General features: G+C 36.4%; 2 protein-coding genes across 6 annotated transcripts in view; both read left to right on the top strand.

Annotated features, from left to right (window-relative positions):
• The window catches only part of LOC142339590 (membrane-associated protein Hem-like), a 479,910-nt gene that overhangs the window by 63,125 nt on the left and 399,387 nt on the right, over positions 1-17,398 (top strand). The window lies entirely within an intron of this gene.
• On the top strand, positions 709-6,708 carry LOC142340203 (cerebellin-1-like). Of its 2 annotated transcripts, none has more exons than XM_075390718.1 (7): positions 709-780; positions 1,560-1,981; positions 2,505-2,792; positions 3,636-3,731; positions 4,435-4,651; positions 5,330-5,415; positions 6,351-6,708. In XM_075390718.1, the coding sequence occupies exons 3-7, from the start codon at positions 2,711-2,713 to the stop codon at positions 6,554-6,556; spliced, it is 687 nt and encodes a 228-aa protein (XP_075246833.1). In that variant the 5' UTR covers positions 709-780; positions 1,560-1,981; positions 2,505-2,710; the 3' UTR covers positions 6,557-6,708. The 2 variants fall into 2 exon arrangements, with proteins under 2 accessions (XP_075246833.1, XP_075246832.1); XM_075390717.1 differs by having other exon boundaries at positions 1,551-1,981.

Here is a 17,398-nt window from a genome sequence, read left to right as displayed (position 1 = left end):
GAACATTATATCCGGACGCAAATTACCTGGACTCCTTGTTTAATAAGTTCTACAGCAACATTTTTCTTGAAATGATGAAATTATTGTTTTTACTGCTGACACCGCTTCTTTGAAATTTCAGTTAGTTTGTGTTTTCAACTACCTGCATTTTCAACATTTTGTCTTAAAGATTTAGTCTGATGCTCTTCAAAAATTATATTTTTTGTTCATGCGGTTAGTAAATAATAGTCCACATTGATCCTGTACTTTTTTGTATACTCGTTAATTTTGGATTAATGTTAGAAATTAAGACACAGAATTTGCCGCATTTACATCGATGGCTCCGAAGAAAAAAATAATATCAGTACTTGAAATGTGTATATCAGCTTTTTCAAAAAGTTAATAATTTTTGCTGCTTTCAATTCAGCCTCACTTTTTGTTGCTTGTACTTATCTAAATTTTCCGTTGTTTCATTCGCCAATTTTGAGATAGCGAGATGGGCTTTGACATCCGAAAAAAAATAATAATTCCAAACAAATTATCTCAATTTGAGTCTGTTTAATCCCTCTGATTTGAATAGTTAGGTTTGATGGATAGAAAAGTTGTGGTTTGAGAAACCATAATTCCTAAATATATGTCCTTAACTAAAACCACACTTTCGAATAAACAACTCGAATCGAATTGAACTATTTGTTGTCAAAAACACTTTAACTTTCCCTCTCGCTAGCACTCAGTCGCCTCTGTTCGGTGGAAATTATTGTCAATCAGTTTCACGACGCTTTCAAAGCGTAATGCCAAAAGGTGAGTTTAGTTTATTTTCAGATTTTTCAAGCTTGACTAATTGCTTTATTTCTTAATGCTGTCCTTGATCATTATTCTATTATGCGTTTTGCAATAACTCTTTTCAAAAATTGATTTACTTAGTTTTTCATCTATGAAAAGTTTTGAATACGAAAACGAGAAAGCAGAAAAGATAATTTTTAATCAGTAAAACTCCGAATATTAGTTTGAATAGGTGTTCAGTGATAAGATGTGAACGTAATTTTGAGATAAAATTTAAAAGTTAAGATAAAGTAAACGTTTTTTTTTTCGAAAGCTAATAATTAATATGAGTTTTCAATAGCCGGTATGCTTCATTCTAATTTTCAAAAATTCAATAAGACCTCAAGAAAATAATTTTGACTCAAACCATAAACTCGTTCGTTCGATCAGGTTTGATTTTTTTTCTTATAATCTAAAAAGGCTTTCGATCTCAATTTTGAGCTAAATTTTATCTCGTTCTTTTAATATTAATTTTACGTTCAAACTGAAACGAAATTTGAAAAGGTCCGGACAGCAAATTGATACCATTTTTGGTAAGAAAATATCAAGTTATGTACGAACCTGTCGGAACTGTCATGAAAACTTAGCTTAAACATGTCATTTTAGGGCTTTTTAAGTCTTGTCAAGAAAAATTTGATATTTCAAGTCAGTCTTGGCAAGATTTTTTCGTTTTATTCGGTTTAAAGTTTCTTTTGTTGGTATGTTTCACCTTTCTGTTCGTAATAACTAATATTAACCTCTAACTGCAGGTCTTTAAGGTCAACTCACGGCCTGCGCGAAGCTTCGACTAGTTCAGAAGAAATTAGAGAAAACAGCCGTGAACAAACTACTTCACACTCGAACACCCAACATCCACAACAACAACAACAACCAACACCCTTCGAGTACGACTCAACCCCCCAAACCCAGCAAAACTACCCCACAAGCAGACATTTTTACACGGGTAGAGACGCAACCCTCCGTCACCCAGCGCACTTTCATCAGAAGACAGGACAGAACCCGCAAAACCCGACTACAAGAGTCTCCAGATTCGGCTACAGTTCGCCCAGAGGTCACCAGGCGTCACGTGACTTTATTGCACCCGAGAAAACCAGAGACGTTCCCCAATATCCCCTACCAACTTCTTCGCTGAGGAGGGCCAAACAGTTCTCGAGGAGCTGTGAGTCGTTGTTTGCGGAGCGTAAGTTATTAACAGTTTGAACTACTTAATTACTGTAACCACCCCCCCCCCCCCCACCCCACCCCTCTCAACATTTATAAACCTTCATATGAATAGTCAGTCCCACGCCTTGGTAGGCAAAATAAACCATTAGTACCAAAAAGGAACTAGTTTGTTCACAAATGCTGACGAAAGAATTATTTTGGTTCACGGGCAAAAGGAAACATTTCACGGTAAATATGGTAAATATGTACAATTTGGTTGATTATATTGTTCATAGATACTGCAGATTTATAATAACTATTTTCCCATCCTAAAATTTTAATTTTAAATTTGCAACATTTGCATATTTCGGTGTTGTATGCAGCCCGATTTTGCGATTTGTGGGTTCGTTTTCAAAAGAGATCAATTCCGGGGGGGGGGGGGGGGGGGGTCTTATCAACTTTTTGTGGCGTGTACTTTTCACAGGACAAGTGTTTTCCTATTACCATTTATAGTCCCTGTCAATTTAGTGCATTCTCGATGTTTTATTTGCGTATTTTAGAAACCTTTGATCAGAACCCAGCTGATAGTCATCCTACGGCCAGCCAATCACACGACAACCTTTTTACAAACCAACCCACCGCATCCCAAAACGACAACCCGAGTCAATTTGGATCTCTATTGCGAGAACTAATCGCAACCTACCCAGTCATTAAATACAGTCTAGTCGGAAGTTTTGTGTCTTTGAGTTCATTTTTGACTGTAGCCATGATTCAAAAGACGATTCAAGCACTCTTTTTCCTCTTTTCCTGTTTCGTCTTCGGATCTCACGGGGATTTGGAGTTCAGATGTAAGTACTTGCTCTGTGATATTCCCGAATCATTTTAAAAATTCAGAGCATTTTATTGTTTCTTCTCTGAATCAGAGCATTTTATTCTGTTTCTTCTCTGAATCAGAGCATTTTATTCTGTTTATTCTCTGAATCAGAGCATTTTATTCTGTTTCTTCTCTGAATCAGAGCGTTTTATTCTGTTTCTTCTCTGACCATATCTGATCATGATGAGTTTTCATACTGTTTTCATGCTGCAAACCGCTGTAATATTCTGTTGATGATCCTGATCTTATCATATATAACTCTGAAAACGCAGAATGCAATTGGAGTAATTGTTTATTCTATTTAGAACTTTCGAACATTTTTCGTTGCATAAATTATGATCGTCAATAATTTTACATAGTACTTTAACTATAAACCCCTTTTTTTAGGGCGCTCTGTCCAAATGAATGCAAACTTAATGTCTTAATGAAAGCATACTGTAAAATTAAGTTTCTCTATGTTAAATCAAACATTTTCTTTCAAGTTGTATTAAGAAATTTTCTCAGTTTATTGTGATACCACCTTATAAAGATTTATCTCCTGGCGTTAACCTCGCCATATGAGAGCTGAAACTAAAATTTTAATTGTTGGACATTTTTAATCAACCCCGATGGCGCCGAACTACAATTGCCTGAATTTAAATTCTTGGCGTTTCCATTTCTTGACAAGATGTTCAAATTTTTCAAGATGAGCGTCAAGATCAAGTATGTCTTTTGAGCAGGCTTGTACCAGGTTTCGATTCATCCAGTTTTTTGCAGACGTTGTGGCCTACTTTGTGTCTGAATCAAATATCAAAACTATTGCGTCTTTTTGTTTCAGGTCCCCATCCGAGCTACATCCCTGGTCCACAGGGTCCCCAAGGAGTGCAGGGTCCAATCGGGGCTGCTGGACCACCCGGGTTAGAGGGACCAGAAGGTAGGCAGCATTTTCATAACAATATGTTTTCTCACTTAAAATTTTATTGTTTTTTTTGCAGTAATTTTGATGTGAGCTAGGATGATGGAGTCTTGATGATGGAGTCTAGGAAATAAATTCCCTTTTTAAATTTGAATTTTGGTCGCGATGATGAGCTTGATGATGGAGTCTAGGAAATAAATTCCCTTTTTAAATTTGAATTTTGGTCGCGATGATGAGCTTGATGATGGAGTCTAGGAAATAAATTCCCTTTTTAAATTTGAATTTTGGTCGCGATAAGTTATTCGGTTGTAATAGTTTCATAGTAAGTCCCACGGGCTGCTAAGGCATGGCCAAACGTGCTAAATACGCAGCACTTTAATCCTCAAATGGGAGTTTATTTCCGTGGGGGTTTATTACATATCTCAAATTAAGCCGGATTTTTTCCGAAACCAGAGCTGCGATGTTAAAGTTAACGAGGTACACTCCTTGAATTTTTAGGAAAGGTTGAACTAACCATCATACCCCAGGAAAAATTCTTCATAACTACAAAATCGGAATCATCCGTTATTCTATAAACAAAAGAACAAAAATAAATGGACATACTACACATATAGCGAGGATATTATTTGGTTTCATGAAGACAAAATTAATTGAACAGCGAAAAACAGGTTTTTGTCGCATAAAATGGTATAAAACATTTCTTGTGAAATCTGTTTTCTAGGTAAAATAGGACCAATGGGACCTCAAGGCCCCCAGGGTGAACCCTGTCGAGAATTATCCCCAATAGTCTTCTCGGCAGCCAGACAAACTGGATTGGAAGTCGTGTTCGGATTATCTCACACTCTCACATTCGACCAAGTTTTAGCCAATGAGGGCGCAGCTTTTCATCCAATCAGCGGCACCTTCACTTGCCCTCAGGATGGACTATATCTCTTCACGTGAGTATTATTGTATGATTTACTAATCTGAGCGTTTCTGATTTCAAGTTTGGTTCATAAGAAGGGGACAACCATTCTAACACAAGTGGTTAAAATAGACTTTTTTTCTCAGCGCGAGAGAACTATTTCAAATTGAATTGATTAGCAACTTGAATTTTGAATAATTTCATTGGATATTTTTGGATGATTTTCTTTGCATCCCGCGTCGAGGTTTTTGGGTGAATTTTTGTAAGAAATGCTGTGAATGCGGTGAATTTTTGTAAGAAATGCGGTCATTGCGGTGAATGCGGTGAAAAAAATATTTCACCGCATTTCACTCGATTTCTTACAAAAATTCACCGCATTGGCTTTCCAACGTTTACTGAATCTGAATTAAATGCACAAGAAAAATCAGAGAAGAGACAGTTGGCAGAGAGGACTAAGAAGTTGAAGCCATGCAGGAGGAAACAGGTTCGAAGCAGCGTAAGGAAGCTCCTTTTTTGTAGGAATACTGAGAACGCGGTGAAAATAAATAATTCGCCGCGATTCACCACATTCACCGCAAAAAGATGTAAGAAATACGCGGAGAAAATTTTTTTTTCACCGCGTTTCTTACGAAAATTCACGCCAAACTTACACCCGGGATGTTAAAGAGACTGTATATCTGTGACCACTGTTAGTATTATTACATGTGTTTAGGTTCTCGTTGAGGAAATACCAGCAGATCAGAGCAGACCTGACTGTCAATGGCCAGATAGCAGCATCCCTCATTGGGGGAGACTCGCGTAAGTACCTCACTTCCCTCGAGCACGGGTCAAAAGAATTTAATAATTTGAGTTTTAATATAAAATTAGTTATGAAAATAGACCAAAATGGGCTCGTACTTCTAGTACTTGTGTAAGCAAAAATAACAGAGAAAATTTAGATTAGCTAAAAATATTTTACTTGACTGGCATGTGAAATTGATTTTGGCACCAATTTCCAGATGTCATTTTCTTTTTCGTTACTTTTCGTGCAATTGAGTTCATCAGTTTGAGGTCAGTGAACGCTAGAATCAGGTTTGTATGTGTGTGAGAATTTTGATTCAAATGTCAATAAGATAGCGCCAGAAACTTTAACAAAAGAAAACTTCTAAGTTTAACTTCTGCCGTTTATCGAGAACTATGAAGCGGTTCGAGATATTAGGTCAGAATTTCGAAGTGACTTCTGCAGTCACTTAACCATGCTTAAAACACGCAACGCGCACGTTTTAAAAAGTCAACGAAATTCAACTTCTGGCTAAGTTGCAACTTCTGGCATTTTGACTTCTGGCACTGCAAACTTTTGGCATTTTAAAATGTGCACCTGAGTGTTTTAAGGTCATTTTCTGGCTATTTATATAGCAGCTGCTGCCGTTTTGATATGACTTTGCCGACTTTCGGCATTTTATAATGTGCATATGCGTTTTTTATTGGCTTTGTAAGTTTTCCTGATTTTTTTTAAAGACTTGAACCAGGTTTCTGAATCTCAACCAATTCAGTAACAATCATAACATCTCAACATCAAGGTTCTAGGAAATATACCCATTTTGATTCTATTAGAAAATAAAACCTCACGTTAAATAAAACAAACCTCTACGAAAATAGACCCCTACGTTAAGATTGAACCTTGATCCCTTGGGTTTTATTCCGAGGTAGCGTTCAGTCTCTCGAAGTTTATTAATTTCTTTGAATTGTTTCAGCCAATGAGCACATGTCCCAAACAACAATCCAGCAATTGGCCAGAGGAGATAAAGTGGCTGTGGAGGTGAAGGGCCTGGGCAAAATTAGCCCAGGATTCGGACCCCTCCTCTCACACAGTGCCACGTTCTCAGGATTTAAAATAAGACACACCCCTTCTTCAACTGCAACATCATCAAGTGGCGGGCAAAACTCGACACCTGCTTAGTCTGTGAACAAATCAAGACCCGCTTGAATTTTTTATGTTATTGTGCAGAGACATTGTTCAAGTAAAACTTTAAGTGGAATTGTTTTGTGTTCATTCATTATAATTTATTGTTATTATTTTTCGGTCCTGATAAATAAAATTTGTCCTAAATAAAGTCTCTCAAACAATTTAGCAATTTTTTAGTTAATTTTGTGCCCAGTTGTCAAAACACTACGGCACAAAAAGCTGTGCCTACAGCATAATATCTGCTCATTGCTGGTATGTGTAAATTGTGCAATCGTGAAAAAATAAGCTTCTAAAACTTCGATTTATTTGAAAAGATTTCACTCGTTTTCTCAGTTTGAATTAGTGTTTGCCAAGTTGTTACGTTACGAAATGTACGTTTGTTCATCGACCAAAATGAAAAGCAACTCAACTTAAAATGAAGGTCAAGAGTACAGCAAGCATACAAACGTCAGAAATATACTGAACGGCATAAGTAAGTTAGCACCCCCTATTTTCACAAAGCAAACATTCAGTATTTGAGGCAATATTACTCTAACTTGAAATAATATTTCGAAGGCAATTTTCACACCATTGATACCCTTCACTAGTCCTCTTGCCTACCTATGCAATTCAGTTTAAACACAACGTTCACACGCCCGAAATCGCAAGGTAAAGTTGATGAACACCATTCAAGTCAATGTTTAACGCAAATGTATAATCAATCATAGTTGAACGAACGTGAAAACAAATTCCAAATTGAGACAAGATTCTCTTAAGTGAGAAACTGGGACAAAGTTCATCAAGTTTACATAGCGATCTCTGGCAAGTAAACGTAGTGTTTTATCTGAATTTGATAGGTAGGCAGAGGACTAGTGCAGGGGATCAATGGTGTAAAAATTGTCTTCGAAATGTGATTCCAAGTTGGAGTAAAATTGAGTCAAAAATTGATTTTTTTTACTTCGTGAAAATAAAGGGTGCTATCTTAATTTTGTGCTTGACTATACTTGCTTCAAGGCCAAGGCATCTAATGGAAGACACCGACGTTTAAAAAAAGCAAAACTTTCAATGAACGGAACATTACATAATAATGAACACTTCAAGGAACATAACACAGTCACCCATAAAATCAATTTTGACCAGGATTCAGTTGACAGACTTTTGGCTGGCCAAACAACGAAGAAAAAACTGTGTCGACAATAAATGACAGCTTTGTCAGAACGGTAGCATTGTAAATAAATTGCACAATGTAATTGTGAGATGTTCAAATTTCGAAGAGCTAAGACAAGTTTCTTTGTTAAAAATTGTATATTATAATGATCAAAAAGTCTCACTGGGCGGAATAATTTATAACCCAATGGATTTCTTGGTTTTACCGACGGAATGACACAGGATTTCAGGCAGAGAAAGCATTCAAGAATGAATACAAGCAATTGCTCACGTTCTGAAATGCTTTAGCGCTACAATTGGATGAATACAAACTACACAAGAGATGTCCAAAAAAGAAGTTCACTTCAAATTGTTTGGTAATTTTTAGGAACCACAAAACAAATGAAGCAAAAAGTAAAGTTGCACTCAGTCACTGATAGAACGCCTTCGAACTGAGTCAGTGTGCGACTGTGGGGAATTACTCAATGAAGCAGCCTATATTATGCCCTGTGAAAAGGTGCCCTTATTTTTTCAATGCTTGGGTTAACAAGGATTAGAAAGCCAACCTGTTTAATTATTATTTCAATAATCCCGAATGGGAGCAATTTATTTAAATTTTGCACTGTATTTTTTGCGAAAAAAGTTGCATTCGAATATCTTTTTGACATTAAAGGAACAAAAAAGATTTTCTTATCTCACTTAATCACTTAATTGCTGTTCCAATTTTGTTTGATAGAAAAATGGGTTTAGACAACATTAAACTCGTGGTAGTTGACAGACTATCAGTGAAAATTGCATTTTCAAATCTATAAACAATTGTTTCTTTTCAGCAAAATGTTAGCTCTTAATTTTCCTGATAGGTCTGTTTTATCTTGGAGATAGAATAAAGGGTAGATATTTGTTAAAATCTGTTGGTCTTGAACACATGAAGTAAAAATTATCAATTAATTGATAGTTGTATATGTAAACTTTTCATATTTTTCATCTTTTTCATTTCTTGAGGCTTGAAAGTAGTTTTTGTTCATTTGCATGTGTGCCTGTGTCAATCTGCGATAGATGTTCACCTTTTAAAGACACTGACAATCAAAGCTATTGACAGATATTTAGCTGATGAAGGTGTTGTTCGGTCAATGTTAAACTTTTGGACGGTACATCGAATGAACTTATTTTATTTCCACAATTTTGTGAACTGTGCGGTTGTATTAGTCTTTTCTATTTCTCTAGTGTTGACCAAATTTATAAATTCGTGGTTCTGTTTTTGCTAGCTTTAAAATTTTCTGCCCTAGAAAAATTTTTATTTACTAATTTTTATCAGATTGTTTTGGTGGTCATGTCTTTTCTTTTCTTCTCCTCATTTTTATCCTCAATCTTTTTTAAAACGGGAAATTTTGTTTTGATCAGATGATCAGACTATAATTTTCAAAAAACTAAGAATTGTATTTCAGTGATTGTTTGCTATAGTTTTCTTGTGGGCGTAAAGCTCTCAGAGAAGAGATGTATATTCCAATTTGTGTAAAACTAAAAAATTGTAAATCCAATTCGTGAATGGTTTTTCATAAATCTTAAGGAATAAAGTTATAAAAAGTCCTAAAGTAACTCATGTACTTCTAGCTGTTTATTATATTCATTTTCAAACTTATTGTTGTTTTCTTTATCATAGTACTGGTTCTCATTTCGTTATTCGAATTTATTTTGAAGTTAATTGGTTTGCGTATAGCTGTAGATTTGATTTGGTACCAAAAAATTTAATAAAAATCGAAATTTGTACCATTCTTCTGAAAATTTTGTGTAAAAATCCTTGCGTGGAAACTCAGTTTTTTCATATGAGTTGATATCAATTTAACTTTGGAGACTTTCAACTGTGCATCTCTTCTAACTTTAAAATACAAACGAAAGTGTCGTGGTCGATAACACGGGTCAAAGAATTCAATAAGTTGAATTTTAAATTAAATTTTGAACTGAAAATATACAAAAATTAGCTTGTATTTATAGTGGTTATCTATGCAAAAATATACAGAGAAAATTTAGATTAGCTAAAAATATTTTACATGATTGGCATGTGAATAGATCTTAACTCCGAATCCCGGAGGTGATATTCTATTTTCATCAACATTTCATGAGAATCATATATGGCTTTGGTACAATCGAGTTCATTAGTTGGAGGTCGGTGGATGTTAGAATCAGGTTTCTGTTGGTGGGAGAATTTACTTCTGACATATGATTGATAGGTCAATAAGATAATGATAGCGCCAAAACAAAATTAGAATTGAGTTTAGTTTTGTAGCCATTACTTATCGAAACAGCAATAAAGTTCGTCAGGTAAGCTCTTCTTTCGTTCTTTGAAACTTTAATAAAATTTCTAAGTTTCTTGATGTTTCATTGAAACCATCACATCCTCCCTCCTTTTTAAAGCAAGTTTGTGGGTATAGGTTCTCCAAATCTGTCAGGTTGTTTTCTGTTCCTGGTTGATGTCCGTGAAGGCTCTGAGGTTTCGGGTTGTTGGTGCTCTGCAGATGATGTGGCTGCAGAAGCTTCATCATGATGTGAAGGTCCCACATCTGTGTTCTGAAGTTTTGGTTCTGATTGAGATATGGTCTCCTCCACTGCTGGTTCAGTTTTCACATCGTCCTCGTCTAGTCTCGCAATTTGGTTGTCGCTCACTAGAATAGTCCGTGCTGAGTTTTCGGGCTGTATGAAAGATGTGTTCAAGCCCTTCCTGATGATGAAGGTAGCAGGAACTGTCTTTGTGTTTTCGTTGGCCTTGAATAGAATGGGTTCGCACAAGTCGAAATCTGCTATTGCTGGTAGTCTCACTCTGCGTCCCAACAAGAGTTCAACTGGAGTTTTGCTCCTCGTCTTTGAAGTGTTGCGATGTGTCATCAGTGCCCTTTGCAGGAATGCTCCAAATGACACATTAAGGTTTGGACTCCACGCTTGAAGTGCCCGCTTCACTGTCTGAACTGCTCTTTCAGCTAGTCCATTAGCTCTTGGATGATAGACGGGTGATTCTATTTTCTAAATTCCCAGTGATTCACACCACTGTTTAAGGTCACCACTTACAAATTCAGGACCATTATCAGAAACTAAAGTTTTTGGTATTCCGAATCTTGCAAAGATTTGACTAAGATATATTTTAACTGTTTCTGATGTTCTACTTCCCGCGGGGAAGGCTTCTATCCAACCAGAACCCGCGTCAACAATTACTAATATATTGCCTTGGTCCTTAACATAACCCCAGTCCATGTGGAGCCGTTCCCAAACGTCGGCTTCTGGCCACGTAGAGACTGTTTTTCCCAGGCTAGGCCTGTTCAATTGACAATTCTTACATTTACTAACAAAGTGTTGAACGTCTTGGCTAATGCCAGGCCACCAAGCTATCATTCTGACTGATGCCTCAGTTGCATTCTTTCCGGGATGTATCTCATGCGCTTTTGCCAAAACCAAGTGTCGTAGATTGGGTGGAATGAAAGGAACAACACCTCTGAAGATGATTCCATTATGTAAAGTAAGTGCATCTTTCTGTTGTTCGAATCCTTTTTCCGCTTCTGAACATTGTTTCCAATTGCCGCTTTTGATTCGTTTCATTATGTCCTGGAAGAGTCTGTTTGTTCCAAGTTCAGTTTTGATTTCTGCTTGGGTCACCAAATCACTCTGAGCGAAGTAGATGTTATTGATTGCGAAGCACACGCGATCGTTGTCGGATTCGTCTTCGTCAAAATCCATTCTGCTCAAAGCATCTGCATGGGGTATCTGTTCCCCTGGTGTGTACTTCAACTCATAGTCGAAGCCCATTAGAGCTATTGCCCATCTTGTGATTCTCGCTGATGCTGTCTTCGGGATCTCCTCGTCTGGTGCAAAGAGATATTTGAGTGGTTTGTGGTCTTTCAAGACGATGTATTCGTGTATGGAACTACCAAGGAGCATTTCGACAAGAAAATGCTTGCAGTCAAGAGTCGACTACGTGAGAAAAATTTTACTATTAATGAGAAAAAATCTAACTCAAAACCAGTCTATAGCGTTAGCTTTTTGGGATACTCCATTTCAAAGGAGGGAATAGCACCAGATCCCAAACGTTTGGGATCTGGTGCTATTCCCTCCTTTGAAATGGAGTATCCCAAAAAGCTAACGCTATCGACTGGTTTTGAGTTAGATTTTTTCTCATTAATAGTAAAATTTTTCTCACGTAGTCGACTCTTGACTGCAAGCATTCTCTTGTCGAACTGCTCCTTGGTAGTTCCATACACCAATACATCGTCTTGAAAGATCACAACACCTTTGATTCCTTTGAGTGTTGATTCTATGCAATTCTGGAAGATTGAAGAAGAGTTTTTCAATCCCTGAGGTAGTCGGCACATCTTGAACAGTCCCTGAGATGTGTTGATTGTGCATATATCTTTTGCTTCTTCGTCAAGTTCAATTTGATAGTAGGCATCTGAGAGGTCAATTTTGCCAAAGTATGAGGCCCCATGTAGGTTATGGAAGATCGTCTCCATGTCTGGTATTGGGTAGTCCTCATCCGTGACCTTTCCATTGATGTGCACTTTCAAGTCCACGCAAAGTCTCAGTTCTCCACTCTTCTTTCTCTGCCACACCACTTGAGATGCATTAGTGACTCCTCCTGGCTGTACCGGTTCAAGGATGCCTTGTCTGACCATTTGTTCCAGCTTCTCTGTGACCTTGTCTTGAAGAGGTAGAGGATTTTTATTGGCTTTGCAGAACATTGGCTTTGTTCCTGGTATCAACTTCACATGAGCTTTGTAACCCTTCACAGCAGGTAGGTGCTCGGCTGTTATGTTGTTCACGCCGTGCTTGGGTAGAAGGTCTCTACCAAGTAGTCCAAATTCTTTATCAGACTGCACAACTGCCAGTTGTTTTTGAGTGAGCCTGCTTCCGTTCCACTCAACGTCACAAGTAAGTGATCCCAGAAGCGTTAATTGATGACCATCATAAGCTTCAAGATGTCTTATCTTACCATCCAACTGAGGTTTACCAAGCTCAGTCCATATTTTTGATGATATCACTGTGCTATCTGCACCTGTGTCTACCTGCATTTTTACTTTGCAGTTATTTATTGAGATGTATTCCCATGTCACAGACATGCTAAAGATTTGTTCTTTAGTATAAAACATTCCCATCTCCGATGCTGGAGATGCTTGCTCTGAAGAAACATTTTCTTCTTCGCAAAAATTATTCTGTTTATTGTTCTTATCTGAATTTGGTTGGGGTTTGCTTCTACACATTTTTGAGAAGTGTCCCACCTTTTCACAGGTGTTGCATTTCTTACTTAGCGCTGGACAAGGTCTACTAGAGTGTGGCTTACCTCCACACCTAGTGCACATGTTGCTGTTTCTATTAGCCGTAATTTTTTCATTTGGTTTTCGAAAGGTCTTTTTGAAGTTGAACCCAACTTCTTCTTTCACCGTAAAGGGCTTATTACCTGATGAAGAACTTGCAAAAGCCATTGCTTGACTTCTGAACTGTAAGCTCTCGGTCATTTCAGTAACCGACATTGCTGGTTTGCTTTAATACCGTCTAGTAGTCTAAGTTTTGCTTCAGGGTCCCTCAAACCTGAGATAAACTTTATTTTTACCAACTCCTCTTCGGGGTTGGCCGCTGTTTTCAATTTTTCGAAGTCACAATAGCGTGCTTCTTCTCTAAGACGTGCTAGGAAGTCGTCGTCTGACTCCCCTACACCTTGTATAACGGACAGAAATTTAGCCCTTTCTGCCGTTACTACTCTCTCTTTAGGAGAAATATAGTTTTGAATCGCCAATCTGATGTCTTTATACGGAGTGTCTATCAAATTCCTAGGACTCTTTAAGCTCCTAAGTTTAATAGTTGCATCTTGCCCGCACATAATAAGAAAGAGATTGGTTACCTGTAGGTCCTGTACAGTACCATCGGTGTTGACTTTGTCCTCTTTCTTCTCTGCGCGACATTTCGCCACAAAAGACATAATCCACGCAGTAGCTGATTCTGCATTCTGTAGATCCAAAATTTGTCTGTCTGTAGCTGGTCTGGAAACCATTGTCGTGGTCGATAACACGGGTCAAATAATTCAATAAGTTGAATTTTAAATTAAATTTTGAACTGAAAATATATAAAAATTAATTTGTATTTATAGTGGTTATCTATGCGAAAATATACAGAGAAAATTTAGATTAGCTAAAAATATTTTACATGATTGGCATGTGAATAGATCTTAACTCCGAATCCCGGAGGTGATATTCTATTTTCATCAACATTTCATGAGAATCATATTGGGTACAATTGAGTTCATTAGTTGGAGGTCGGTGGATGTTAGAATCAAGTTTCTGTTGGTGGGAGAATTTACTTCTGACATATGATTGTTAGGTCAATAAGATAATGATAGCGCCAAAACAAAATTAGAATTGAGTTTAGTTTTGTAGCCATTACTTATCGACACAGCAATAAAGTTCGTCAGGTAAGTTCTTCTTTCGTTCTTTGAAACTTTAATAAAACTTCTAAGTTTCTTGATGTTTCATTGAAACCATCACAGAAAGTTTTCATCAACAAGTAGATTCAATTTTAATCAAAGCTTGACATTCCGTAAACTACTAGAAAAAATTAAATTTAAAAAAATTACAGAGCTTGTTTGTTCAGTGACGCAAGACGTTTCCCCGTAGAATCCAGAACGGAAGAAATAGGATCGTAGGTTCAACACAAATTCAACGAATCAACATTTAAACAGAAATGAGCTGATCAACCTGTAGGCAAAATGACTCGTCAAACTGTAGAGACAAGTAATTGAGAAGTAGAAGTAATTGACAAGTAATTGAGTCAAAGTATTAACCAACTATCACAAATTGAGCTAAATAGAATTTTAATCAAAAGGAATTAAACATAGCCGGCAGATTGCCGGAAAATAGCCGCGATAGACGCTTGTGGCCTTCCATGTATTGAAACAAGTAAAGAAATTAGATCCTTTAATAGACCACTAGACGTTTTGGTTAGATTCTATGAGACACATACGCTCTATAAGGCAAATCCATAATAGAGCTTTTTCAAAATTAATATTCGAAATCAAAAACTAAAAACTCTTATACTCAAGAATGACACTACTTTGACGTTTGGCACTCGTTTGGCACTAATTAGATGCACACTATTGACCTTTAACTAGTAAATGTTCACAAAATTTGAAGTTCATTAAGCGAGTTCAAAAGTCATTCATTTGAGTGAGGTAAGTCACGCAATTGACCTAAAAGCAGAGCAAATGACGTTAAGCACACAACATTTAACTGCAAAGCAGTATAAATTACTGAAATTGAAAAATTCAATTCCAAGAAGTCAGATCTCATGAATTATCGATGGAGACGACGAATTAAAAAAAACATAGCCGGACAAGTCCTGACGTACAATTTAAATAAATTTCATTGACTAAACAGAAATTAAACCCAGAACTGACTATGAGTGAATTGGTAAAACCATTTGCAAAAAAAAATGAGATCAAAAAAATTAAAATACTGAAAATCAATGTCAAAATGCCGTATGTGAACAAAAAACCACTAGCGAGAAAGAAAAATTTGGTTCATACAAAAACTAGGCCTAGAATGAACCATGAATTGATTGTAGAAACCATTTAGAAAAAAAATCTGATCCAAAAAACTGAAAAAAAACAGTAGAAATCAAGGTGAAATTGCCGCATGTGAACAAAAAATCAATACCGAAAAAGCAAATTTTTGTTCAAACACCGTTTTCTCACTTTACTTTCTAGAGGAGAAAATTTCACGCCGCAAAACGACTCGCTTTTTTGCTCCCTATCTTCTTTCGTTGTGACCAAAACTACTACTCCAATTTGACTTCAAAAATCATGAAAATGTGTTAACAGATCTTAAAAAAAGACAGCGCCCCAATGCATTTCAAATTTTTTGAATGGTAAGAAAATTGTCCCCAACAACAGCCGCTATCGCTTCGCGCCTTTTAATCAAAAAAAATTCTAAAAATTTGATGTATCTCGTTTCAAATAAAGATAGAGCATCAAAATAATCAATGATCGTTTATGAATTATGATTCAAAAGATGAAACTATGACTTAAATTATATAAACTATTCAATTGGTCTAATTTTTGTTTTTCTGATCACATCAAAAATCACCGAAAACAACGCACCTGCAAAAAAGTACTGAAGCTCTTGAACTATTTAACGCTGACAACCCGGGTCGAGGTGTCAACGCCGTTCAACGCAAAATTATGTACGATAAATGGTGAATGCGGCAAAATTACATAAATTAGGCGGTGAATGCGGTGAAAACAAACTTTATCGCCTGGTAACGGTGAAATTACATAAATTCACCGCTGAAATAAGCGATGAATTTGCATAACTTAACCGCTTTGCAAAATGTGTCCAAATTTTGTGAGATAAGCGTTGAAAGCGATGAAATTGCAAAAATTCACCGCTTAACTTGGTGGTGAATTTACATAAAATCACCGTTTAGAAGAAAGTGTTTAAATTGTGTGAGATCATCAGGATTGAAAGTGGTGAAATTAATGGGTAGTAATGGAGGAATTGTTTAACCCCCCTTAAGTTACCCCTTAATCTTGCATATTTTTGACACTTTTTCTAAGCGGTGAATTTATGCAATTTCACCACTAGAGTAAGCAGTGAATTTACAAAAATCTCACAAAATCTTACAAAATCTCAAATCTTACAAAAATTCACCGCTGTGTTTTACAGGAAGTAAAGCGAATTTGGTTTATGCTCAAAACAAAAAAAGTAGAGGTTAGTGAGATGTGGTGCAGTTGAAGAAGTGGATGACATGCAGGAGATGAGAGGTTCGAATTCCTGTAATGGCGGTGAAAAATGGTGACATTTTGTAAGTCCACTGCTCGCTATAGCGGTGAAATTAAATATTTTCACTGCATTTCACCGCAAAATTATGTACGAAATTTGCAGTGAAAAAAAAATTTTTCACCGCTTAACTTATATTTTTTTCCGATTTTTTCTCCATCCTGGAATGTATGAGATTTGCTCCTTAATTCATTTGGGAGCCGCCTTTCTTTTCTCCAATTAGAATTTTATTGTTCCCAGCGTATGAGTGGGGCGAGAAACCATATGCTCAGTTATTGAGCTAGCAATTTGCAATAGTTCAAGCTTGTTCTTCAAATATTTAGTTATTGATAATCCAATCAAATTTAGTGTTTTTCCCATTTTGTCCATGCACATAAAAAACTGACATAAATGCTCTGATTTATTTTTCTTGAAATCAAAGGAGGTTAAATTTTCCGTCGCTGCAAATTTTATCCTTTAACGTTTTCGGCGCATTTGGTTGAAAAAACTCAGTTTTGACTACTAAGCAAACAATCTGCTAAGAATTGGTCATTTTGTTAATTCAATATCTGAAAAAATGAAAAAAAGTAATTTTTCATGTGTAGAATTTTTTTATTGGTGCGTTGAAAAAACACTTTATTTTTGTTTCAGAAATACACTGCAATTATTTATAAGTTTTTTGATTGGTATCAAATTCAAATGTTTGTGAATGTATAAAAAGTCAAAGAAATTTCAGTTTTCGCTTGTTATTTTTTGTTGTGCTTTTTTTTCTCTTATATTAACAGAGTATCAATTCAACACAAAAATTTTTACCAGCTTAATCGGGCGTCTTTTGTAAAGTTATTCTTGTGACTGCTGAACGTCTATTTTGAGGCATTAATGAATAATTCTAAAATCTTTGCCGCTGCTGTCACCTTTTTAGTGG

Source organism: Convolutriloba macropyga, chromosome 5 (assembly GCF_964194025.1).
Source record: "Convolutriloba macropyga chromosome 5, txConMacr16.3, whole genome shotgun sequence".
NCBI lineage: Eukaryota > Metazoa > Xenacoelomorpha > Acoela > Convolutidae > Convolutriloba > Convolutriloba macropyga.
The sequence above is the reverse complement of the archived record's forward strand: the minus strand, read 5'-3'. Positions and strand labels throughout refer to the sequence as shown.

Coding starts and splice junctions, on each gene's coding strand:
- LOC142340203 (XM_075390718.1), top strand. CDS start 2,711: ATGATTCAAAAGACGATTCAAGCACTCTTTTTCCTCTTTTCCTGTTTC. Junction 2,793..3,635: donor CGGGGATTTGGAGTTCAGAT/GTAAGTACTTGC, acceptor TTTTTGTTTCAG/GTCCCCATCCGAGCTACATC. Junction 4,652..5,329: donor GATGGACTATATCTCTTCAC/GTGAGTATTATT, acceptor ACATGTGTTTAG/GTTCTCGTTGAGGAAATACC.